General features: G+C 40.3%; 1 protein-coding gene across 3 annotated transcripts in view; it reads right to left on the reverse strand.

The window, feature by feature from the left end:
• Window positions 1–26,627, reverse strand: part of CHD1 (chromodomain helicase DNA binding protein 1) — a 71,392-nt gene that overhangs the window by 36,525 nt on the left and 8,240 nt on the right. For all 3 annotated transcript variants that reach the window (XM_005284061.5, XM_065550237.1, XM_005284060.5), the window contains 9 exons: window positions 15,256–15,460; window positions 14,100–14,210; window positions 12,586–12,653; window positions 10,639–10,788; window positions 10,025–10,299; window positions 8,120–8,345; window positions 6,951–7,051; window positions 5,720–5,898; window positions 5,207–5,334 (listed from right to left, as the gene is read on the reverse strand). In XM_005284061.5, coding sequence (XP_005284118.2) covers window positions 5,207–5,334; window positions 5,720–5,898; window positions 6,951–7,051; window positions 8,120–8,345; window positions 10,025–10,299; window positions 10,639–10,788; window positions 12,586–12,653; window positions 14,100–14,210; window positions 15,256–15,460 — 1,443 coding nt within the window. The remainder of the gene's footprint in view (window positions 1–5,206; window positions 5,335–5,719; window positions 5,899–6,950; window positions 7,052–8,119; window positions 8,346–10,024; window positions 10,300–10,638; window positions 10,789–12,585; window positions 12,654–14,099; window positions 14,211–15,255; window positions 15,461–26,627) is intronic.

A 26,627-nucleotide genomic window follows, 5' to 3' on the forward strand; every position in this document is an offset into this window, starting at 1 on the left:
CTTGGTCTGGACACAGGAATGCCCTTCTTTCTGTCTGCAAATGTAATGAACAATAGGGAGAAAGACTAAGCCTTTCAGGTCTGTCCCAATTAAAATGCTAAAGCTCTTCTATCATCCAGACAGAACGTGTAGTCTCTCCTCCCCTTTACTACTTACTATTACTTTTCATATTAACCCAGCAATATTCTTACCGACCTTTCAGAAAGAAGGCCCTACAGAAACAGTCTGTCCAAACCCTTAAAAAAATCTTACAGCCATCACGCTGGAAAAGAAAACGGTTACCCACAGATGAGTGAAATGCCAAGATAGATGCTATGTGTACTCTAATTGAGCTAATCACTAATCCTTGATGTTTCAGGGACAGAAAGTAGTCCAGTATGTGCTGAAAAGCAAGAACAGGGGGAAACCACTTTCTGTCTGGAACAGGTGGAAAACCTCTTCCATTTAGCCAGTAAGTAATTCTAGTGGATGGTTCCTACTATTCAGCAGCATATTCTGAAATTTTCTAGAGCAGGACTCCTGCCTAAGTTAACCATGAAACCTCTTGGCCATCAGATGAAGGGCCTGAAGGCTGGAGTGGAAGAGGCAGATGCAATTCTATGAAATCAAATCTGCATGGTGTGGGAATAACAATGAGGGACTAACTGAGAGGTTTAAGAGCTGTGAAAGCCACACAGTGGCAACCAGTGTAAAACTGGCCTCATCCTGCTTGATCTGGGCAGAAGACGGATTGTGGGTGTAAATATATGCCAGGCAGACAAGAGACCAAAGGGGAGCACTGGGAACTGATAATGATGACTGCTGACAGTGAATCTTAGAAAGTTTTAGTGGCTCTGATGGATTGTCACATGGAAATAAACGTCCTTTAAAATCGAGAGCAGCATACCAGTCCCCTGGCCTCAGTAAAGGGATTATGGAGGCCAGAGTGACTGAAATTTCCATTTTTTTTTTTTTAAAGGAACTTGTTTAACTCCCTTAGATCTAAAATAACCCGGAGGCCCCCTTTTGCTTTCGAAATCAGGAAGTATCGAGGGTAAAAACCCCTTTCCCCTGAACAAAAGAGGGACCTCTTCTATAGCTTCTACAAGGAGAAGTGATTGTATCTCTTGAAGAAAAACTGCCTTATGAGAGAGGTCCATGAAGAGGGATGGGGAAAGGGAGTGTGTGGGAATAAATTGGAGTGCATATCCACCACACTTAGAACTCACCAAATTGTTGTGATGTGGGCCCAAGAATGATGGAAACGGGACAAGCAGTTTGCAAAAATTGGGGAAGAAAAAAATGGCACTTTTTGAAGTGGTAGGCTGCTCTCGACCCACCCATCAAAACGAACTCGCTACTTAAAGGACGTTTACTTCCATGTGACAATCCATCAGAGCCACTGAAAATTTCTGAGATTCACTGTCAGCAATCACCATTATCAGTTCCCAGTGCTCCCCTTTGTCTCTTGTTTGCCTTGTATGTATTTTAAAAGTGTATGGCGGTGGTAGCAGCATTTCTCTGGTGGTCAGGGGATGTCTTTCCTTACCTGGATGACTGGTGATAAGAGGTTGATCCATGTCACAGAGAGGTTGTTCAGCATAAACATAATGGATGATGCCATCTGCCTTAATAAACTGGCAGATGCAGAAGCAGATGGTGGCTGTGGGTGTCTTTTGTAACCTCTGCTCCTTCTCTTTGGCAGATCCTAGGCTCAAGGAACAAACCACTGAAAACGCTGGGACTGGCGAGGACAGAACACACTCTGCTTCACTGCATGTGCAGGGATTTCAGGATTCCTCTCATCAGTTTTTTGTGATAGGAGTGATGGCCCTTCAAATTGGGGTCCTGGACTGTTGGTTGCACCTCTGGAGGGAGGCCAGAAGAGCATAACCAAGATGAATACCTCATCCTGATGGCAGAGGCCATGCCATGACTGCCGACAGGGCTGGATTAATGCAGGAGCTTTAAGGGCTGCAGCCCAGGCGGGTAAGGGGGGTTCCAGCGCAGCAGGACTCAGGTAGGCTGCTTGCATGCCATGGCCCCATGGCACTCCCAGAAGCGGCCGGCTGCTGGCATGTCTCTGAAGCCCCTGGCGGGGGGGCGGGGACAGCTCTGTGCGCTGCCTGCACCCCCAGCACTGTCCCTGCAGCTCCCATTGACCAGGAACCAATGGGAGCTGTGGGGGCGGTGCTTGCGGGCAGCCCACGGAGGCATGCTGTCCCCCTCCGCCCCCAGGGGTGCGGAGAGTCGTGCCAGCAGCCAGCTGCTTCCAGGAGCAGCGTGGGGCTATGGCAGTCAGGCAGCCTGCCTGAGCCCTGCTGCGCTGCCAGCCAGAAGCCGCCTGTGGTAAGCGCCTCCTGGCCAGAGCCTGAACCTTGCACCCCCTCCTGCACCAGCCTGGAGCCACCTCCTGCACCCAAACTCCCTCCCAGAAAGAAATTAATATAACAGCTGTTCTAAGGTAAGAAGTTGGCTATTTTGAATTAACTTAACTATATTCTACATGTTTTAAGACTGAAATGTAACCAGAGAACGACTTTATGTTCATTAAAGGGCAAGTTTAGTATAGCGTTAATAACCTCGATGCCATAATTGTGATATTTTTGTTTTAAATTAGGAACAAGACTTGTATACAGGGGCCCCACAAAATCTAGTAGCCCAGGGCCCAAAAGAGAGTTAATCTGGCCCTGACTGTAGAGGTTGCTGCATCTGTAGAGTCTGCTGCATCCTCCTGCAGATCTGTTCTGGCAACCAATTTGTCAAAGTCTGTAACATCCTATTTTGCATCATCTGGGTGCTTGTCCTGGAACTTTGATACTGTATCTCACAGGATGAAAACGTAGTGCCCTAGAAAGCTTACTGGTATGCAATATGAAGCTGTAATCCACCTGTAGAATAAAGCTTCTTCCCAAATAAGTCCAGCTTTTTGGCCTCTTCATTTTTTGGGGTTAATGTCTGATGACCTTATCACTCTCTCTCATTGGCTGCCAACACTACAAGTGAGCCCAGAGGGCAATGATTATAGAGGTGCTTGAATCCCTGGCAGTGGACACATTATCTCCTCTCCAGTCTTTTTGCAGTCAGTGGCAGGGAAGCTGGGGTCTGCCAAAGAACTTTGGTAGGCTCTAAAACAGCATAGGAGAGATATTCTAGCTGAGACTGCAGATGCCAAAATGTCTACCAGCTCAATGGATTTTTCCTGAATCTCCTCAGGGAGAATGTCCAGGACCATAGCCATCCTCTTCAACAACTCCTGATGAGTCTTAAAATCATCAGGAGGCAGAGAGATAGGTTCTACCACAATTGCCTCATCAGGGGATAGAGGAAAAGGATGACAACAATACCAGGGACTGGTCCAGTTTCCACTGCTCTTGAGGATACTCGTGAGAGGGGTCCTGAATGTGCTCAGTGCAGGCTTGGTTCCAGCGCTAGGATGTTTGTGGCATGGATGCTCCTGATTGCCTGTAGATAGAGCCAGCTAAGATGGATGTGGGGACACATTTGATTTGGGGGGAATCCCCACTGGTTCCAAAATGGCCCCTGGTATGGCCCCGACCCCCAAGTGTATTTGGGTCCTTTTTGTAAGCTCCTTGCTGAAATTGAGGCTGAAACCAGAGCAGGCAGGTGGTATTCTCTTGATGGTGAGACCACCTAGGGACACATAGGATTCCACTGCAGAGTCTGATGAAGAAAAATACTCTTCCTGAGACCATGGCGAGGCCGTACACTTCGGTGCCGGAGAGGACGGTTCAGACCCGGGGAGATCACCTGGGAGATCACCTTGATTTCCCTAGACGGTACCATCTTGATTGGTACCCAGATGGCCAAATCAGCTGGATCTGCCCAGTGCAGAGGTAAAGCTGCTAATGTCAGTATCTTGGGCACTGGTGCCAGGCAAGACTCCTGAATTGCCGGTGACAGCAGCATCAAGAGGTTCAACAACGCTCTCACAGCCTCAAATGTCTCAGGAGTAGATGGTTCTGGGAAAGTACTCTCCAATACTGGGGAGTAAGGTGATCCCAATTGATGGTGCTTCAAGATCCAGTCTCAACAGGCCCATACTGGGCTCTGGAGTCAATGAACTACCCTGCTTAGAGTCCTTAGAACCCTCCCTAGTCCTTAGATGACCTCAACCTCTCTGTTTCCTTCAAAGATCCTGGTACCAAGTCCAATTTACAGTGCCTCTCCCTTGGTAACAGCAATGCCGATCTACCTCTCTGTGCTGGTAATGCCGGAGATGCGCTACTGGTGCTGAGCAATGACAGTATTTGGATTGAGGAAGATGGTTGAGATAGAGTTGATTCCAGCAGCAGATTTCAGTGTAGCTGCCCTGTCCTTTTTGGAGCGGGGCTTAAAGCCCTTACAATCAGCACATTTGTCACTCAAATGAGCCTCCTCCAAGTGCTTAATGCAGCTGGGATGAGGGTCACTGTTAGGTATTGCCTTACCACAAGAGTGGCAAAGCTTGAAACCCAGAGAGCACGACATATCTCCGGTACCACGGTATCCAGACAGGGTGCCAAATGCACACAAACTCACAATTAAAAAAAAAAAATTATTTACTTACTACTCTGACTATTAAACTATATTAACAATACAGAACTACAACAGGTACCAGTTACGTGCTTGACTATAGACTTGCAGAAGGAAAAGGATCTCTGACAACCAACATGGTCTGCAGGAAGGAACTGAGGGGGGTCAGGGACAGCTCAGCCCTTTATGCCTGCACATGGTGCACGAGACCTCAGAGGGCAAAACTCTCTGACAATGTGCACTGGAACACATGGACATCTACAGTGGAATGGACATGTGCAATCATTCAAAGAAGAATCTTAATTACTGTTATTGCTGCAGTTTGAAAATCCTTCATTAATCAAATGGTAAAAAGGGACCCAAGATAAATTTTGTTCTATATAAAGCTACTAAATAGATCTTGTGCATGAATTTTAAAAATAAACTTCAATGTGAGACATTTGAGGATAATGTAGTTTATTTTCTATTTCACCTACAAGCACCAGAGGAAAAAAGGAAAACCATGGAAGTCTTGCCTGTACAAATCAACTATGTGCTAAATTTATGTATTTGCAGGTGAAAGGAATCTCTCTCAAATCTTTACTTTACAATTTACTACTCCAATGACAAAATAATCCATTCTGCTAAGGTTTTATGAATTTCTATCATTTATAAGTAATAGAAAAGCATCAGACTTTCAAAACGTACTTACTTGCACCAGGAGTGAGCGAGCCAGTTTAGTCCATTTAACTGATAGTCTCTTAACTCTAAACCCTCATTCCCACCAATATATGATGGTTGCTTCTTCAGTGCAACAAACCTCGGTCTCTGTTTTAAAACCTATCAAAGTGAAATTGAACATTAGCCCTAATACTGAATGTTTTAAGATTCTAAATATAATTTTACTGAAGTTGCAGGACAAAACGGAAAATAATTTAAATTATGTTTATATACATTACTATTTTAACTTCTAAAAGCTAACATAATTCCACTTTTGAGTGAAAATAATTACGATGGGGACATTTGTCTACTTAGAACTAATAAGACCACTGACAAGCTTAACAGTCATTACTAACCTAAGCAATTTTAATATTTCATTCTGTGATCTGAAAAACTTTATAAGGTTTATATTGTTCCTTAATCCAGGAACAATACAGCCAACTACAAACATTTTTATTGTTTCAATTCTCAGACATCTATGAAAATTATCTTAAATCTCACTCACCTTGCAGTCCTTAAAAGGAGTTGTCTTGGATTGATTTCTGCTAAAATACTCATCAATGCATGACTGAAATTTTTTGGCAATGAGAGCACCATCTTCCCAGCTGCACTCTGAGTAAGGGAGACCCTGCCACTTGCAATAATAATCTGGATAACCTGCTGCTGACTTCTGATTTGAATGAGCTGTAGAATACATTTGAGGTACTTCATTAATAATTTTGATTTTAATGAGACATTTAATTCATTTTTTTTGACACAATCAAGGGACAAAGTGCTCAGAATTAAAGAACTCATGATTAAACTTCATCCTAATTTATATCCATATTATTTTAGTTTGAAAGTAAAATAATTAAGAATTCTAATAAATTTATTATCCACAGATATAAAATTTGGAGAATTGGGTCTGAATTCAACAAGATGAAATTCAATAAAAACAAGTGCAAAGTACTTAACTTAGGAATTAAAAAATCAAATGCACAACTGCAAAATGTGGAATAACTGGCTAGATAGTACTACTACTGACAAGGGTCTGGAGGTTTAGTGGATCACAAATCCAATATGAGTCAACAATGCAATGCAGCAGCAAAAAAGGCTAATATTCTGGGGTGTATTAATAGGAGTGTCATATGTAAGACATGGAAGGTAACTGTCCCAGTCTACTCGGCACCGGTGTGGCCTCAGCACGAGTACGGTTTCCAATTCTGGGTTCTACATTTTAGGAAAGATGGGGACAAACTGGAAAGAGTAATGAGGAGCGCAACAAAAATGATAAAAGGTTTAGAAAACCTAACTCATGAGGAAAGGTCAAAACAACTGGGCAGACTTAGTCTTGAGAAAAAAAGACTGAACAGAGACCTGGTAAGTCTTCAAATACATTACAGGCTGCTATAAAAAGAACAGCGATCAGTTGTTCTCCATGTCCATTGAAGGTCGGATAAATAGTAATGGGCTTAATCTAAAGCAAGGGAGATTTAGGTTAGGTATTAGGAAAAATGCGCTAACTACAAGGGTAATTAAGCTCTGGAACAGGCTTCCAAGGGGGGCTGTGGAATCTCCATCATACAGGCTGGACAAACACCTGGGATGGTCTAGGTTTACTTGGTCCTGCCACAGCACAGGGGGCTGGACTTGACTTCTTGAGGTTGCTTCAAGCTCTACATTTTTAAGAATCTATAAAAATAGTAGCAATGCAGTATATTATCCTTGTTATTTCTAGTCTCCAATTTGTCACTTACCAATTATTCTCTCCACTATTTGATACTGTTTATGCAGATCATCTGTAAGTTCTTGCTGGCAGTTATAATATTCCACATCTTCTGGAGAAGCATTTTTCAGCCTGGAATGTAAATTATGAAAATAGTCATCACATTGTTTTAGTTTTAGAATGAAACAATCTGACAGTCCTAAAGCTTTCAGTATAAGCACCAGAGGAAAGTTGCAGGGAAAGCTTCTTTGAGAAAGGAACTAAGGGATATCTCAGTGGAGAAAAAACACCTGCTACAAAAATTCCTTATCTGAATTAGGTGCCCTCCTGCCTAGAAGCTGAGGAAAATTACTGAGAGACTGTACTAGTGGCAGCTACACCTGATAAAAAATAATTAATGTATGTATAATACAGAATTTCCACTCCCAACAGTTAAAATATTTTACTCTGTAGGACACTTTTTTCACTTAATGAGAATAACACTTGAAGAGAGTTAAATCCAGGGAAATCCATCTCAACCATTCCTAAAAGTAATGGACAAGAACCACAACTTTTCATATAGGCCAGTGAATAACCCACTGGAAACCAGTATCAAAAGAGGGCAGTGGAAGGTAAAGATTTTCTCCAAACATTTAGTTCAGGACTTCTAACAACACCGATAGAGAGTGCTTGTTGATCCAGACAATGGGCAGAAAAATGAGACTGTAGAACTAGAAAGCTATAGTAACAGAATTTAGGTAAATTTCTAAGAAAAAGATTTAAGTATCACTGTGGCAAATGTAATGAACAGTTCTGCTTAAAGTACAATGGTCAAGAAAAGCAAATGGTAGTCCATTTGAGTAAACAGTAAACAATGCATACTGTTTATTGTGTAAATATTTTATTTATACTATGTGAATTATAAACATTTAAGAAAAATAACTTCCAAGCAGACTTAGCTATTTATTAAAGGCATGATCCTGCAAGATGCTACATATCATCATTCACTCCACGGAATGAAGTTGAGCATGCTGTATACCTTGCAAAACCTTAAAATGTCGAGGTGGTTTTAACATAAAAAAATCATGTATTATCTTCTTGCTGAACATACACTATGGAAATATATTCTCATATCGAGATCAATCCCCTGGCAATACTACATAAGCACAAATGCTGGTAAAATAATCTGTATTATGAAACATGGCTATTGATAACATTCACCATCGTTTTGTTTCCTGATCCTTTTTCTTGTAGTTGTCCAGTTTCTTCATTCCTTTAACATTCTGCTGCTTCAAGGTTTCTTCAGTTTCCCATGTATTATGGATATGGGACCAGCCTTTCCATTTAATCAGATACTGTGTTTCTCCTGGCTCCTTCGATTTATCAAATCCTGCATTTGGATCACCATCTGCCTCAACTGCATAGATGGTGGTTGTAGCACCAGTGGCTGAAAAGGAAATCACAACATAATTTTTAATAGAGCATAAGTACCGGTGAATCACCTAACAATGAATTTGATATTAATATAATTAAATTGGTAACTGTTTATAATATGAGCATTTATCAACACATGATCAATTACTTATGTAGTTCTCTTCCACCTAGTGTTACTTGCATAATTCTGCTGTAGAAGTATATGCCAGTCAATAAATAGTCTCAAAGACTTGATTTAATCATAAGACAATTTAACCAATAAAACTGAGCATCTAAATTAACTGAAGGTGAAAGGAGAGTGGATGAAAGATGGGGTGGACAGCCACCTTACAAATATCTAAAATAAACTGACAAGCTTGCCTTGACATCTCATGTAAGAGAACATCAATCCCACTGCTCAACGGGCTTTTTTATGGGGCATTCGTTGCTAAAGAGGGAGCAATTATCATAACCAACCTATTGCAGGCTACCAAAATTCCAGCAACACCACATTCCTAGATATTCTGGTGAACCAAGAAGAGCTTACAAGGTCAAATTCTACCAATGCCCACTTGTTTATTCTGACTTTGCAGTGTACAACTACAGTGCAATCAAAGATGTGACTGTAGCTGAGACAGAAACACCCATGCTAGCTCTAATCTAGTAAACAAGGTTAAAAATTGCAGTGAAGATGTGATGGTGGCTTCAACATGGGCCGCACACGTTAGCACAGGACCTGGGTACATACTTGCATTGATCACACAACCATTTGTATACAACTTGCTTTGAAAAATGCAAACCACACTGTAGTCCTCCGCCATCTGAATCTCCACCAGTATAGCATCGATGAGGTCAGAAATCGGTGGCATGATAATCCTACTGCCACCAATACCATCCCACTGGTCACTGATTAAATGTCCTATTTAGTCAACTTTCTGCATTCTTCTGAAAAGGGGTTACGTTTGTAGGAAGCTACCGTCTTCGGCACGCGTGCCATAGGTTGTCTTAACTAAAGTCTTAGTTATTATTATTTATCCATTATCTTATTGCCACATTCAGCATCACCCAGTGGAGAAGTATCACCTCTAGAACCATCATTCTTTCTAACTTTCTCTTCTCATTTTCTTTCTCTCTCCCCCGCCCCCCCATGGCCATATCAACACTGGGAAGAATGGTGTATTTAGCATGTGTTAACTATCACACGTTAAAATCCTAATATAGACAGGGTAAATTGTGGTTTTAAAATGTTAGCTGGTTGAGGTCAACCCCAACCCTAGGGCTGAGACTAGGGTTTTCTTTGACCAGTTAACACACGTTAAAAAAGACATTTTTTCGTAGTGAAGACAACACCTATATTTCTTTCCCTGAAGCAACTCCCAAATTCCCACCTCCAATGGTTTCATTCCTACACCCTTCTTCATTTTACCCCCCAACTACTAAGCAATTCAACAGTTAATTCAGATACATAAGCCATTATCATTACACTTTGGAGCTAACATCCAACATGTATGCAAGCACGCACGCGTGAGCAAAAATACTCCATTTGTTTACTCTGAATTCAAATTAGGAGGTTATCTTTGCATTTATTGAGCTAGAAATTGGTTTTTAAATGAAAGTTTAGATGCTGCAGAAACTGAAACAAATACATGAAAGTTGTAAAAACTGCTCGTGGATTCACTGTAGTAGCATTTTGAGAATCTAGGTCAAAAATACCTCCTTTTCGTCCAACACGACTATCCATAAACTTTTCTATAGTTTCAAATTCATCTTCTTCAGGTTGCGGGACATCCTCTCCACAGACTTCCAGCAAGTCATCTGAATCTGTCTTTGTTTCTTCAGCTTCTTTGTAACTAATGTTGACTGTTGCCTGGCGACGAGAGCCTCTTTTATCATAATCATCATCATCATCATCATCCTCATCCTCATCGGATGAATCAAGTTGCCTCTTTTTCTGTCCTGCACTCTTTTTCCCACTTTTTGGCTTAATTCTTAAAAAGAACAAGAGTTGACAAAACAAAGATGTTTTCAATACAGAAATACCCACAAATGTTCTGCCATTTCTTACATAATATTAACATTTCACAGCGATTGTTCAACTGTACCACACTCAATTAGATAATGTAGGGAAAAACATTCACTATGACTCACTGCTGTGATAACATCTTTTGTAACTTCAAAAAACAACTTCCACTCTTGGGATACAGAACTCTACTAATAGATAGTTACATTTGGATTTGAGCTGACAGAGAGACAGAGAGAGAAAAAAAGACATTCATATTCTCATCAGAACTCTTATAATAAAGTATCTTAATTTCCAGAATTCTTACCTGCTTGGAGGTTTCCTGCTTTTCACTTTATTTTTTGGCTCGTAGTCAGATTCACTCTCTTCACAACTGCTTTTCTCTCTATCCTCTTCTGATTCAGAATCTGAACCAGTCCCAGAGACAGATCCTGATCCAGACATTTGCCAGTCTTCACTGCATATATTAAAAGGCAGAGAAGTCAAGAATTAGAATATTCAGCATTACAGTGAAGTCCGTATATATGAACGCCGGAAACTGGAATAATCTTGTTGGCAGAAATAAGCATTGAGCAGCTAATAATTCAGTGCCATTAAAAAGAAAATTACTAAGAACAGATAGAAAATTTTATGAAAACTCATTGATATCTCTACTGCCATGAACATGGATACTGAATCTGGAAACATGGAATACCATCCAATTTCTGAAAAAAACAACAAAAAACATACCAGATGCCTTTTAATTAAGTTGTAAATAAGGAAGTAATAGAATGATGCTAGAAACACTTTCCTTCACTTTACCTCTTACAGATACAAGAAAGATTATATTTTCAGTGTTCCAGTAAATGGATAATTGTTCAGGAGTTTAATGCTATAGTGTTACATGAACCTACTATAATCAGGGTTTCTTCCTTGGATATTAATTTGGGGCATCCTGACAAACTGATATTTAGGTTGGCAAGTAACTACACCTCTACCCCGATATAACACGACCCGATATAACATGAATTTGGATATAATGCGGTAAAGCACTGCTCCGGGGCGGCGAGGCTACGCACTCTGGCAGATCAAATCAAGTTTGATATAACGCGGTTTCACCTATAACGCGGTAAGATTTTTTGGCTTCCGAGGACAGCGTTATATCGGGGTAGAGGTGTATTTGGACAAATAGGCAACAGCTATGAAAATTTGTCTTTTAGGGCTCAATATTCTGTTTCAAGAAACATGGACAGAGGTTTCTGCATAATTGGTAAGATAATTACAAACAAATGCACTAGTTAAAATATTCTTAGAACAAAATAATTAGATCTATAAAATTCAACAACAGTTTTTGGTTTTCCATACTTTAATAGATTTCTGTGAATTTTTAAACTACAAAGGATAGGAAAAAATAAATAACTTTTGTCAATCACAACCAAAAAGAACTAAACATACAAAATTACACACTAATTTTCAAAGAGTTTTTTTTTTTTAATTATAAAAGAGTTCCTGAAAAGTGCGAGATTGACAGTCCTAGAAATTGGTTTATTTTCCACAGAAACTGTATCAGACAGGCAATGACCGTACAAGCTTCCCTATGCTGCACCTCTAACATTCCTCAACTCTGACCAGGTGAAGGCCATGCTTCTCGGGGTGATAGGATAGTTTTAATTTCCATAGGTCATTCAATCCTTGGTTGCTGTACTGAGATCAATAAGTCTTCCAATTAGTGTCAAACATGATGGTCATTTTTGCCCTTGAGATTTCAAAAAGATGTCAAATTGTAACAACTTTGTCATTAACTGCTTAATTCCAACTATTGACTTGGAGATAAAATGACCTATATAACTTATTCCCAATTACCATGGCCATATATAGATTATGTTCAGGATAGGATGTTGAGCAGGAAAAGTATGTTACAACTAAAAAGCTGCACTGTAAGATTCTACAAAGCATTGCTGGAGGTGCTTTTGAACAGACACTATCAATACAAGTGTACCTGGTGCTGGGTATTTTACTAACTGGGGAATTTAAAGTCCTGTTTTACATATAGGACTCAACTTGAAATATATGTTGCATCTAAACATCTATGTATTAGAAAATATCCCAACATTCTAATCAAAAGTGAGAAGTGACAAAATCAAGTCCAAAAACCAACCTGAAGTCAGGGTAGAATTGAAATACTTTTATATATTAGATGAAGTATATATAATACTAAAATATGCAAGTAGGAAGGACATTTTTATATAGTGTTCTTATATATAAAATTTCCTACTCTTTATGTTTTTTCCTCTTGGTCTCACTGGATGAGTCATCCAAAGTGTCTTCGCTACTAGAGGAATCCTGCAGAGAAAGCAAAGAATATATAGAATTTATTATCAAATATTAAAAGAGCAGTGCAACTGTTAGCAGTCTGGCTTCCATTCTTGAATTGGTATAAATTTATTTTTCATGTTTGATTACCGGTCTCCTTCAGTACATGATGCACTGAATATGACTAGGGTTTCCACATTTTAGTATGATTCAAAATCCATCACAAATGTTTATGCATTCACGGTGCTCTATTGGAATATCTATTTAAAGACTACTGTGCCTGCATGAAGTACATTTTTAAAACTGTCATAAGTTAGTCAAAATGAACTTCCATCAGGAGACTGAAAATCTCCGCTGTAGTTTAAAGATAAGCTCTGTACCAAATATCACCTTTTAACCCACTCAGGCCCTAGAACTGTTTAAACTGTTTTTTAAGAAAGACAAAAAGATATCTGACTCCTCACTACCTTTACTCTCCAAAAAAAATGGATGGACCATATCAACTCAGACTTCCCTAAAATAAATTCTCACTCAGGCAGAAAACAGTTCTTGAAAAATTTCATCCTGAAAAGAAACTTTCAGAAAGAACCATTTAGCAATAGCTGTAAGTTAAGATTTTCTAAGTGTTTACATAGAAAATCTTAACTTACATTTACCATAAAACTAAACAAACAGTTAAAAATGAAAAACAACTGTATCATACAAAAACAGAAGTCCAGGGTAACAGAAGAAGAAAATGGAGAAATGATGAGAGAAGATACTTCGGACCATACTGTTTAATTATTCTTTAGAAGTGAGGAGAGATGTCCACAAACTTTTTTGATTAACAGATAACTTTCACCCTCTCAACCTCAATAGTATCCCTTTTAAACATGTGCTTGCATCCTAGATTCAAATAAAATCAACTGTTGAGACTTTAAAACCTTCTATTTGAATAATTCCAAAATCACTACAACAAGAAAATGTAATGCCTTGGAAGAGATTACAAGTTTAGGCCAAGGTTTTCAAACTTTTTTTGTTTGTTTGTTTTTAAATAGTGTGGACCATATTCTCATAGGGATTAGCATGGAGCTACATCTCCTCCCATTCACTACAGCATAACATACTTTCAGAAATGACAGCCATTGCTTACATGGAAAAGTAATATTTGGAAAGTACTTTTATGCTTTTAAGTAATTTAGAAGCTGGAAACACAGATGAGAGCCAGTAATACGTGACTTTCCAGCTTGGTCCATGGATCACAATTTGACAACATCTGGTTAAAGTGCTTTCTAAGAAAGGTAATTTCTGCAACACTTACCCAAATATACGAAATTAAAAATGATTCAACATTTCTCTAAAAGAGCAAAATTCTCTCCTGAGATGTGTGTACACAATGCTTATTGCCTTCATACAGACTTTCACACATACATACGGAGTGAGCTATGAAACCTCTACGTTTACATTTAAAGCATAGATTCAAAATAAGTTATTCACCTCTTCTGACCCACTGTTTGACGAAGCTGCTTTCTGCTGCTGCTGCTGCTGCTGCTTCCTGAGCATGGCTGATCTCTGTACAGCCAAAATACTTGGATTTGATTTCCAAAACTGAAACGGAATTCAAATAGAAGAGTCATGCAGTCAAAAACAGTGGAACTTTACAATGATTTAAGACAGTCAAATCCCCTAACTGAAGTTTTGCTAGTAAAATTAACTATTTTCAATTTAAAGACTGAGGAGAAGGTTTCAATTTGTTACAGCATTTTAATGCAAAATGTAGCATGCTTTACAGTAAATTTAAGAATAATTATATTAACACAAAAGAATACATATGCTATAGCCATTGCTAACACATTTCAATTTTAAGTTGTTATAACTCACATAATTCCGATGAGGAATGTAACAGTACAATTGTCAAATAATTTTGCTTCATATGAAAACATTGCAACACTTTAAAAAAATGAAGAGGAAAAACTGAGTTTTAAGCAGAATTATGTTAATTAACATTCTGTTACATGTATTATACTTTCTTTCATTCAAGGAGAGTCATAATACTTTACAAATTTTATATATTACACACGGAAGCAACTAGAGCAAATTTGAGGTTATTTAATCCCACTGGATATGCTCAGAAGACATTTTCTAAACAATTTAGATTTTTTTCTGAAATTTTGCAAACTTCTTTCTCATAGAAGACTAACTACTTGCAAATTTGAAGTGTTCCAGTTTATCAGATAACAGCAAGCTAAAGTATACAGATATGATTTTCAAAAATGAATAGAGTTAAGAAAGGATTTAGTGGCTTAGGGACCTAAATAAGTGGCCTGATCTTGAAAAGTGGACTATCAATCTACTACAATCAATAGGAGCAGCTGGGTGCTCAGCGCTTTTGATAATCAGGCTATTTATTTAGGTACCCTGGTAAGAATTTAGGAGCATAATTTCATGTATCTATTTCTGAAAATCTTGGCCTTAATATTTTCCATGATATTCCAGTCATGGTATGCAGATATTTTACTAATCAATCCAAGCTCAAATCCTAACAGTTTAACAAGTCTTTCATTCCAGTTCTTATCTATAGTGAAAATAGCTACAGGAGATAACCACACAAAGTTTAATATCTTTCACTGGAATGTTTATTTGTGCATTTTACCTCAGCTCCACCAACTTTTGGTGGTTTTGCTTGAACTTGTTTCTTCTCTCTAGATGTGTCAGACTCTGATTCTGACTGACTGCCTGACTCTGAACCAGAGTCAGAGTCGCTGCTACCTGACTGGCTGCTACTTCCATCGCTACTGCTTCCGGAACTTGAACCAGATCCAGAACCTGATGCTGAACCAGAATCATCATCCGACTGGCTGTAATTAGACATAAAAGAATATTATGCAGCATTTTGAATATAGAATAAAATCAAAGTGAAGTTAGAAATAATTTAGTTTCACCTGTAAAATTAATTGTGAAATTAGCCAAGCATGGATATAATAGCCTACTCTTAAATAACACACTGCATCCATTTATAGGACCTCCATGCTGTGATAACTGGGAGCACTTCACAAGTTGGGTCAATTAACAATATATCTATAGACTATGCTCCTCTGCAGCCAACAGCTTTAAAGAGAGAGGAAAAAAAACTTTGCCAGTTGATTAAATGTCCACAGTTTTACTTTCATTCAAAGGTATGGGCAAAACAAACATGCCTTGCTTATCTTTATAAATAGGGCAAAATTCAAGGTGAGAGATATTCCCTATAAGAGGAAACTGCAGAATGATCATCTTGCTATTGTGAAACCCCTACACCCAACTTCCATCAAGTTCAACTTTGGGACAGGTAGTTCTAGCTTTCGCGTCCAGTGTAGGTTATACGATGGGTTTCGGATAGAGACATGTACTACGATTTTCACCCTGCAATTAATTAACAGCTGATGCACAAAGCAGAACTGAGATGGAAAGAAAGAGATAGCCTCTTCTCCTTCCAGACAGCCGGACAACAGGAAAGGAGAAAGGGGTCTGATAAACTCAGAGCTATTAGCCAAACCTTGTAGAAAAGTTTATACTTCAAGCAAAGACCAGGGACAGCACCCTAATATAGGACAGGTCATCCATGATCAGGGCATACAGTCCAAACAGGCAGAATGGTAATGGCACTGCATTTCACACCCATCTCAATTATGTAGCTGTTTGTTTTAAGTAACATCTATATAATTTCAGTATCACCCATCACTGTCAGGTGAGACAGAGAACAATAAATATGCTCTAAGACTGCAAAGAGATCTTCCAGCAAAAGCAGGATAGATCAGATTGTCTTTCCTAATATTTTTGAAGTAAAAAGAAAAAACTTCAAAACTTTTTAAAAACCACACAATTTCATAAAGAAACCAAAATAGGACAAATCATCAATTTAAACAAAATCCTTTGTATGTTACATTTCACGCCTTGTGTTGCAAATCTGGACCTGGTGATTTATACAAAGACAGAGTTATCAGGACCCTTGGATTCCATTCCTGAGGGCTCGCCTAGATAGGTAATTATACTAATATGATTTTACTGGTATAGTTATCCAAATATAACTCCCCATGTTGATACTCTTACGCCAGTAAAATTCCCCATTTAGAAAAGCCCTGAGTCTCCCACTAAACTATTGCGTGACCACCCAGGAAGTCACCTGTCCTATGTACATAGTTATGCTTGAGATGACTAACTGCCCCTTCTCTCTCTCTTCCTCCGTTAGTTACATCACATGTCAAATAATTTATTTAATTTAAAAAGAATGAATTAGTGTACATAACATTTTGCAACTATATTTTTATATGCACATATGATGAACTATGTTCAAGATACTGTACAAACAAATCTGGTTTCTCAAAACAATTTTCTCTATAACCTGTGCTAAAGTCTCAGATTCTGAAAAAAAACCATAATATTAATCTAACATAGAAGCCCCAATATTTTTAAACAGACATCTTGATGGAAAGCATTATAGGGACAATATTGCCTTTAAAGTAGCTGAATAATTTAAAACGAATGTATACCAGGACTGTAAATAAGCATCTTGATAAAGAACAACAGGTAATACAAAAAAAATAAACTATTCCAAAAATTAATCCATCCTCTTAACAGACTTTCAGTTGCATCACACATGTTTTAAAAAAAAAACTGTTATCATATAACTTTAAACGAACTTTCCTTTGTGCTAAAACTATTTGAACCAATGTATGCAAGTTGCGCGCCTCTCTATCAATGACTGATGAATACATAAAACTACAAAGCATGCAGTAACTGTTTTAAAGACTACTAGTAGCTTTATTTTAAAAAAACAAAACAAAACACCAAAGCCGCTAATCTAATTGGATATTTATCAAGAGCATGTTTTCTATAATAAAATAATGTGGTTGGAGCAATGCTTTAAGAAAAAAAAATCATGCCCTCATGGATGCCAAGAAAGCATTCCAATATTAGCACTAAACAACTAGTTATTAGTTAATGGGAGCTGTGCATGCCCAGCACCTCTGAATTTAAAGCACCTCAGCGTTTAAAAACTAGACATCCTAAAATTGAGGCAATCTTGTAAAATTTGGCCCTTAACCTCCTTACTTTTTCCATGTCTAAACGGGGACAATACCCATCTTTAGGAAAACAAATATTGATATCCTCAGTTAAAAGTGCCATATGCAACATACGACAGAGACACTGGATTTATGGCTTATTATAACAATCTGTAACCCACTAAATACCCTCTTTTTGTCCTATACAGAGGTGTTTACAGGCCACTCTACCTTGAATGGTCCCTTAGAATATGAGCTAACTATTTATGCTAAACAATCTATTCCATCTTGCATTTAGCTGTGATGCTCAGTATACCTTTCCCAGACCTGAAGAAGAGCTCTGTGTGGCTTGTTTCTCTTGCCAACAGAAGTTGGTCCAATAAAAAATATTTTCTCACCCACGTAGTCTCTCTAATATCCTGAGACCGACATGGCTACAACAATACTGCATATGCAGTGTAAAGTATTCTTAATGTAGCTGGCTGTAGCTGTTGTGGATATGAAGGGAAGTGCTCTACTATCTACAACTGCCCCATTAAGAGCTGTGAAGCCCAACAGTGTCATTCTCTCTCCTGGTCTCTAATCCTGGAGCAAGTCTAAATGACAATGTTAAAAGCTACCTCTGTTCCCACCTTTGCCTAGCCCAGTGGGAGAGAAACAATGTTTCTGTTACTTAGAGGACCAATGAACGATTTCTATGAAGTGCTCATTGGACATGTCTCCACAGCAAGGGGGGAGGGGGGGGAAAAGGAGGTGGTGAGTCTCAGAACCCAAGTCAACTTAGATTCACACTGTGGGGTTAAAAATAGCAGTGCAGATATTGGGGGCTCAAGAACCTGGTGAGGGGGAGGGGCTTAGAGCTCAAGCTCCAGCCCGAGCCCAACGTTTACACTGCTATTTTTAGCGCTGCAGCATAAACCCTACAAGCTAAGTCAGTTGACCCAGGCTCTGGGCTCATGGCCGTGCATCTTTTCACACCGCTGAGCGACGTAGCTAGATTGACCTAAGTTTCAGGTGCAGACCAGGCCTGAGTGCCCTGAAGTGGGCGTGTACAGAAACATGCTATTGAGCTTCCGGATCCTTGCCCAGGAAAGAAAACAAGGCATTGAGATTGCTCCAAAATGTCCCCATTCCCTGATCAAGGGCTTGTCATTTCCTAGATGGGAAACATGAGACAAAACACACAACAGAGGCAGTCCTCCGGGGTGGATCTAAGTTTGTAATGTAAAAAAAATATGAATGGACAAACCCTTTTTTCCCCCCTTTTCAGTTTACCTTTAACAGGGGGATCACTCTGCTCTGGTACACTGAAGAACTGATAAATAGTTTATGCCAACATGGACCACTGTAGCATCCCTTTGGATTGATACTACAGCCCCAAATGAGCTTTTGTTTTTTGTCCCAGCGTTCTATCGGATTACTGAAGCCTGACAAGTTCTCTTTTGATGGTAGAATATCCTTCACATCCAGAAAGGGTTACATTTGTAAATTGCTTTGAGATATGAATGTACTATGAAAGTTTAAGTTATAAAATTTACTTTGTGTGTGCAGGTGAGAGGGAAGGAAGGAATTTATCTTAGGAAGCATAACACTCCATCCATATTTCAAATTCACAGCTTCTGCCTAAAATATGACAGTAATTATTTTTCTCAAGCTCACACACTTGTTGGGAGATTTGTTCTTCCTAACCAAGCTGATGGAGAAAAGAAAGAGGAAAGGAAAGGTGGGTGGAAGAGAGAGAAGAATCCATTTGTATCACCAGAAGAAATGAGAGGAACAGAATTAAGTTAGAAAGTTTGGCAAAAGTCAGAGGGATTTGTTTTTTTTTTTATTTACTTTGAAAGTCTACTTCATCTACTTCTGTAGTTTAGTATCAGTAATGAAGAGCCAACCATTCAGAATTATTAATAAGGTTAAAAATAAAATTCTACACATCTCATTCCAAAGAAATACAGGAGTACTTGTGGCACCTTAGAGACTAACACACTAAGGTGCCACAAGTACTCCTGTTCTTTTTGCGGATACAGACTAACATGGCTGCTACTCTGAAACCTGTCCAAAGAAATAGTTCTAGCCTAGACTCCCTCTCCATAGGCTTGTAGGGTCTGAGAACAGTGTGTAATTTGTGTCAACAAACATTGGTGTTCATGGGGTACCTCATTTAATCCTGAAATAATCCTTGTAGCAAAGCAGAGTTGACAAGTTTTCCAAGAGCCAGAAAGTCATCATAAGATGGATGGGTTGTCTGGAGGAAAAAAAGTAGTGTGTTGACTGGAGGGTTTGTCGGGGGGAGAGGGTGTGTGTGTATGTTCCTGTGTGCACTGGGAAGGTTTCAGAGAGTTGGGATGGTTAGACTGGAGTAGAACATCAGGGTTTTGGCATTCCTCCCCCAGGTCTATGAGGACTTGGGAGGATATGCCCTACTCACTCTCACCAGCTCCTGGCCTTCCAGTCTTCTCTTTAACCGGTACCTGCTCTCTTAAGCAACATGTACAAAAAAAGAATTGAGGCATTGTGTAAGTGAAGCAGTGGTAAGCGAACCAGCACTGCATAAGTACCAACAATGCAGTGAGTTCACATCAGTCATACTATTTCAACTGTAGGTTCTTTGCATTTTTGCCCCAGGTGCATACCAGTGTTCTGTCCACTGACGCATCTCTCCCCCTCTGGGTACCTATTCCACATTTCCCAGCACAGCACTTTGCAACAGGTGTATAATCTCTATAGTATATAGTGTATGTATGTGCATTTATTCACATACTTTTGTTTTAGTTGTCACTTTTGAATGATGCTGTTCTGCATGAAGAATTGGTCATCTGATGCTGACAGGCAGAAGCTATGACCTCCTACTTACAGCAGATACCATGACAAAAAGCCTAAACCTCTGCTGACCACGTTCCATGCACCCCACCCAGTTCCTCCATTGCCTTAGGTGGGAAGGCAGAGAAGGGGGGTGGGGGAAAGGAAATGGGCAAATGAGAGGCTGAGATTGTAGTCAGTGATGAAGGGTGAAAAGACAGTCTGGGGCATATACATTAAAGCCTCTGTTCTGTTTTTCAGAGTGTAGGGCTATGGGAGATGGTCCTAAGAGAAAGACTTGGAAGTTGTAGTAGCCCCACTCGTATAGGGAGAGGGGGAGTCCGTGTGTAATTCAGACTAAATACTCATTTCATGAGGAGAGATGTTTCCAGGTGGAATTCCATGAACAAAATATACATACAAGAAGTTACAGGTTTAAATTACATTGTACTTCAAGCTATTTGTGTGCCCTTCATTGTTTCTCTGTAAGATGGAATTGGAGATGTATCCGTTGGAAGCCAACTGGAGCCAACTTCAGCAGAGTTCCATCTTGGCTGCTCTCAGGCAAACACTGAACTGGGACAGAAAGACTGGGTTTGAGCAGTTTGCATGCCTAGCTGTAGACAGCTTGACAGATGATAGAGGCAGTAGTCTGAGCTATCAAAACTGCCAGGGAAGAATGAGTAAAGGCATTCTAGGATAGCACTAACTCCCATCCAAAAAGTGGTTTTTATTTATGTACACCTGGGTGTACATATGTGCTAAGTGATCCACAGAGTGATTAAAGCTGAAGTTTTCCTAGTGCATACAAGACCTATCTTGATCAACTTGACATAATATGGTTCTAGAACGGTGTTTTTCCCCCCATTGACGACTGATCCTAGGAAAGCAGTGCATCCATTCAATTTTTGAATGGATTTTCAATTTTTTTGCTGAGTGACTGAAGACACTTAGCATTTAAGCTTTCTTAAAACAAAAAAAATCAGATCTATCAATCAGAAATCCATCACCAGATTTCTAGTGCCACCTTTGCTTGAGACTTACTTCATCCTCCAAACTACTTCCTGTTCCAACAGTTTTAGTTACAGAAGAGAAAGAGGAAACTATTCCCAAATCTAAATCAGTTTGAAAAAAAAGTTTAAATATGGACAATCTGGATTTATGGAATTAAAAGACCCCTCTCTCTCTAAGTTGTGTGACAGTGCCAGAAGTGGTTTAATCTTTCTTGAAGTGGAAAAGGAGAGATGTGATGTTAGAAGGGAAGTGATCAATATGTTTCAAGGAAAGAATCATTACAAGCTTTCATTTTTAACTCAACTACTACTAGTAGTGTTTCACACTATATCAAACCTGACCTTTAAAATAATTGTTTTACTGGAGAACTACAACATGACAACATGACAGTCAAGTAAACATTACAATAAAACAGTATGTGGGCTCCCTTTGTGACAAACATGTTAAGATGTGAATCCAAACTGATAGCTGCAAGCAAATGTAGTCATATCTTAACGCCTCCTTTGCTTGAGGTTTGCTCTGCTTTAAAAGCAGGGTTCCTTCCTCAATATATTATTCCCCCCCCCCCACTTTCTCCAAAGGCATTTTATGCCAGACACTCCCTTTCTCAGCTGAAGAGTGATGGATATTGCTCACTGTTATCAACTCTGCCTCTTTAGTTAGGCCCAATTCTGCAACCCTGTCTCACAATGAATACTACCTGTTCAGGCAAGCAGTCCTATTGAGCTGTATGGGAATACTCACCTGAACAGGTACTTAAGAACATAAGAAAGGCCGTACCGGGTCAGACCAAAGGTCCATCTAGCCCAGTATCCTGTCTACCGACAGTGGCCAATGCCAGGTGCCCCAGAGGGAGTGAACCTAACAGGCAATGATTAAGTGATCTCTCTCCTGCCATCCATCTCCACCCTCTGACAGACAAAGGCTAGGGACACCATTCCTTACCTGTCCTAGCTAATAGCCATTAATGGACTTAATGGCTACTGCTCATTATGAGTTAAGGTTCCAAAACTGTACCCTCATTCTCATAGTTCAAGAGACCACTGAAACATTCCTTCACCCAGGAGCTCAAAATGCTGTCATCACTGTTTCTAGTACTGTACGTGCTTGCCCACAGAGTAAGAGACCAAGTCTGACACCTGGATAAATATCCTTGAATAGAACTACTGCAAATGAATATGCCTTAGTTCACCAATGCAGTTTCTCCATGTTTGCCTCTTCCCTTAATTTCTATTTGGATTCAACTCTTCTCCTACTGCCCCAGGATCATATCCGTTTCATGCTGTTCAAAATCAGGAAATTAACTTGAACCTGAAGTTTTCATTCTATTATTCTTGCTGGGATTGTGATCCTCTGCCACTGCTGGAGGTGTTCTTATGTGAGGAAGGAGAGGGGAAAGAAGAGGTGTGGTGATTGGCAGTTTGTTCATTTGCCTCCCCCTCACTTCAGAGAACTCCTAGCAGCAATGCAGAGGATTGTAGCTTTGCTTCAGCTGCTCTTAAACACAATAGCAGTAGAGTGAAACAAGGTATATGTCAGTCTCATCTACTGAGACCAAAAAGAATCTCTATGGATAGTAATTCCATGCCCTAATAATAAGAATATAGCTGTAGGATGTGTTACCCACCACCTGATCAGGATGGCGACAGTGACTCTGAAATACTCAGGGAGATTAGAGAGGCTATTAAAATAAAAAATAAAAAACTCATTAATAATGGGGGATTTCAACTATCTCCATATTGACTGGGTACATGTCACCTCAGGATGGGATGCAGAGATAAAATTTCTTGACACCTTAAATGACTGCTTCTTGGAGCAGCTAGTCCTGAAACCCACAAGAGGAGTGGCAATTCTTAATTTACTCTTAAGGGGAAGGCCATCCACCCCATTAAGAGAAACTAAGAACCCAAAGGTATACAGGGAAAGGAAGGGATATTGGAGTGAGTCCATCCAGCCTAGAAGGTCTTGGTGTTCTTCACTGACACATTAAGCTACTATAGGAAGAAGGCACTGTTAATGACAGCTGTGTGGGAAGTGGGCAGCCAAGCATCTGCTGCAACTAATTGTTGGACAACAGCTTAGTAACAGTACACTTGAGGTGCCTCTTCCGGTTGCCTAAAGTATGGGCTCACAGAAATTGCAATTCTTTGGAGAGGTATTATATAAACATTAAAAAAAAAAGTGAGCCAAGCAAATGAACATTTTTGATACATAAAAACATTTATTCTGAAAAATTAAATTGCATCAGCATTGATTTTTTTTTTTTTAAGAAAAACTTAAAGATGCATGCACTTTATTAAACAGGAGTTCAAAACAAAAAAGTGACCAAGAGCACAGGAGACACAAGCAATGCACAGAATAGTTTTAGGGGCACTGTGGGACTATGCAGGGAGGACAAATAGCAATGGGTCAGCTGCAAAGCCTATGTTTTCAGTCCTGATGCAAGTTAGAGGAGTGGCAAGTCTTGCTCCAAGCAAACAACTGCAACAGAGCTGACAGACACTGGATGAGTCTTCTCCATGAAAAATAGCGTGTTCTTACCTCATGTTAATAAATACATAATAACTCACCAGGTAAAAACCTTAGATGAGTACAGTGTAGTTTTCACATGTTGGCAGATTGAGATAAATCTTAAAGGGGAGTGTAACAGGGTCAGCACCCACCTCTCACAAGCACCCCCTCTGGTTAGGTGTGTCTCTGTTCTTTCAGTAAGCAGTCCCGGCCCTGGTATGGGGCCATATCCCCAGGGCTCAGTCCCTACTCAGTCCCCACAGCCAGCCAGGAGCTCCCTCAATGCTCCCCTGGAACCTGCTAGCAAAGTCTTAGGCTCAGTCCTAGCAGCCAGCCAGGAGCCTCTCGCACACTTAATTGTCTGTAATCCTGCTGCTTTTCCAGCCAAGCACGCAGTCGTTTCTCCTCTGGCTTCAAGAAGCTACTAAACTACTCTGTTCTGCAGCTCCTTTTTATAGGACCCTCCTGGCCCAATGGGCCTTGCCAGCAGCCCTTCTGATTGGTTGCTTCCTCACAACCACTCTAGGCTGCTTGGAGGACCTCTCCACTGCTCCTTTCCTGAGATGGGTGTGGCAGAATCCTGAGGCCTCCAGCAGGGAGCCTTTAGGCCTAGTCCTCCCCATCACAGGGAGGTTAGTGATACTTTATGAGGGAGTCTCTCCCTCCCACCCCCACCCCTAAGGGAGTAACTGCATTTCTGTTGCAGCAGGTATGTCATCAAGTGGAGCTTGGTGCACAAGTTCACAATGTATAGTTTAAAAGTTTAATTTCATGTTCAATGTTTGAAAAGAACCTTTCACAATATTACGCATGTATAACTGATATTTTCAGAATGAGCATGAGGAGCAACAGTGTGGAAAAAAAAACATTTCCCAGAGTGGTTTAGATTTCTTGCACAAAACTGGTACAAAGAAAAGCATGACAATCTAGTGAAAAGTTGGCAGATTTAATTTATTCTTTCTGTGTCCATCCATTTTTCATCAAACTATAATGAAAAATAAATAGTACTCAGTTTACATTCCATTTTTTTTAATTGCCATTTCAATGAGATTCAACTCCTTGTCACAGGTTGAGCTTGCCCTTTGAGAATCCAGGGCTCTGCCTCACTCATGACTTAGTTTACCACTCCGCACAATGATCACCTGACAGGAGTATGAGATTAGAAGCCAGGTCTGCTGGGGAATACAAGGGCAGCCTGAATTCAGACAGGAGTGAGAATCAAAAGAAGCAGCAATTGGCTGAAGAACGTAGGATCTGGGAAAAACAGGTTTTGACTTTCATTCACATTGAACTGTTATTTTAATAAACTAGAATCCCAAGGAGAATGTACTTGAATGACAAGTACCATGCTATTATTAGAGACCTCAGGAAGGGTAAACAGAGGGAGTAGAGACACCCATAGCCAGACTAACTAAGCCACTACTACATTCTTGTTAAACTGAAATCTGAAACGCGAGTATGATGGAGCCACTACTTTGACATAATTTCATAGACAAAATTTTGCAGACATATGCAGCTTAAAAATTGAAAACTCATCTAGAAACTTTTTCATAAGAGTTTTGAAATTAACTTATCTGCGTGAAAGTACATTACGTAAGATTTAGCATCCTGGCACAAAGGGAACAAGGCAGTAGTGTCCACTTCCATACTTCCAATGTTTTTTAAAAAAATAAAGTGTAAATTTAAGTTTGATTTTCCTAACTTAAAAAAAAAAAAAGCAGTATCCTTAAGCCATTCCCCTGAAATTACCAATAAGAATGTTCAACCTTAAACTTTTTCCAAAATAAATATGACAGCGTGAATAATTTCTGTACTGAGCATCTGTTGCTTGCTCCTATGCAGACACACTAACTCTGTTGCTCCTCCCTACAGATATCCTCCCAATTCTGTTACCCCTCTTAACCACATACTTCAAAAATTCCATAGCATTTCCATGTAAACCAATAAAAACCCCATGTGGCTCTCTTCTTGTGCTTCCCAGTTCCTCCCCACCGCACCCCACTAAACTCTTATTCCATGTGGCTCCTTGCCATCCATTTGCCACCCTGATCAGATTCATTGGCCTTCCGTATATGGAGAAGAGCATCGGCTTACAAGACGGCCACGAGAAGTCCATGGCCCACAATCTACCCCCGTTATATCAGGGACGTGCAAATTTTTTGGCCTGAGGGCCACATCAGGTTTCTGAAATTGTATGGAAGGCCGGTTATGGGAGATTGTACCTCTCCATACAGCTAGACGTGGCCCGGCCCCCGCCCCCTATCCAACCCCCCCTGCTTCTTGCCCCCTGCCAGCCCCCCCGGGACTCCTGCCCCATCCACCCCCCCCACCCGTTCCCTGATGCCCCCCCCCCAGGACCCTTGCCCCATCCACCCCTCCCTGTCCCCTGATCACCCCCAGACCCCCCACCCCTGACTGCCCCCTGCCACCCCATCCAACCCCTCCTCTCCTTCCTGACTGCCTCCTCCCACTCCCCCCCGGGTCCCTGCCCATCCAACCACCCTTTCTCCCTGACTGCCCCCAGAACCCCTAGCCCTGACTGCCCCCCGGACTTCCCATCCAACCCCTCTTCTCTTTCCTGACTGCTCCCCCAGGGACCCCTGCCCCCATTCAACCCCCCTGTTCCCCACCCTCTGACCGCCCCACCACCTATCCACAC

Source organism: Chrysemys picta, chromosome 6 (assembly GCF_011386835.1).
Source record: "Chrysemys picta bellii isolate R12L10 chromosome 6, ASM1138683v2, whole genome shotgun sequence".
Classification (NCBI taxonomy): Eukaryota; Metazoa; Chordata; order Testudines; family Emydidae; genus Chrysemys; species Chrysemys picta.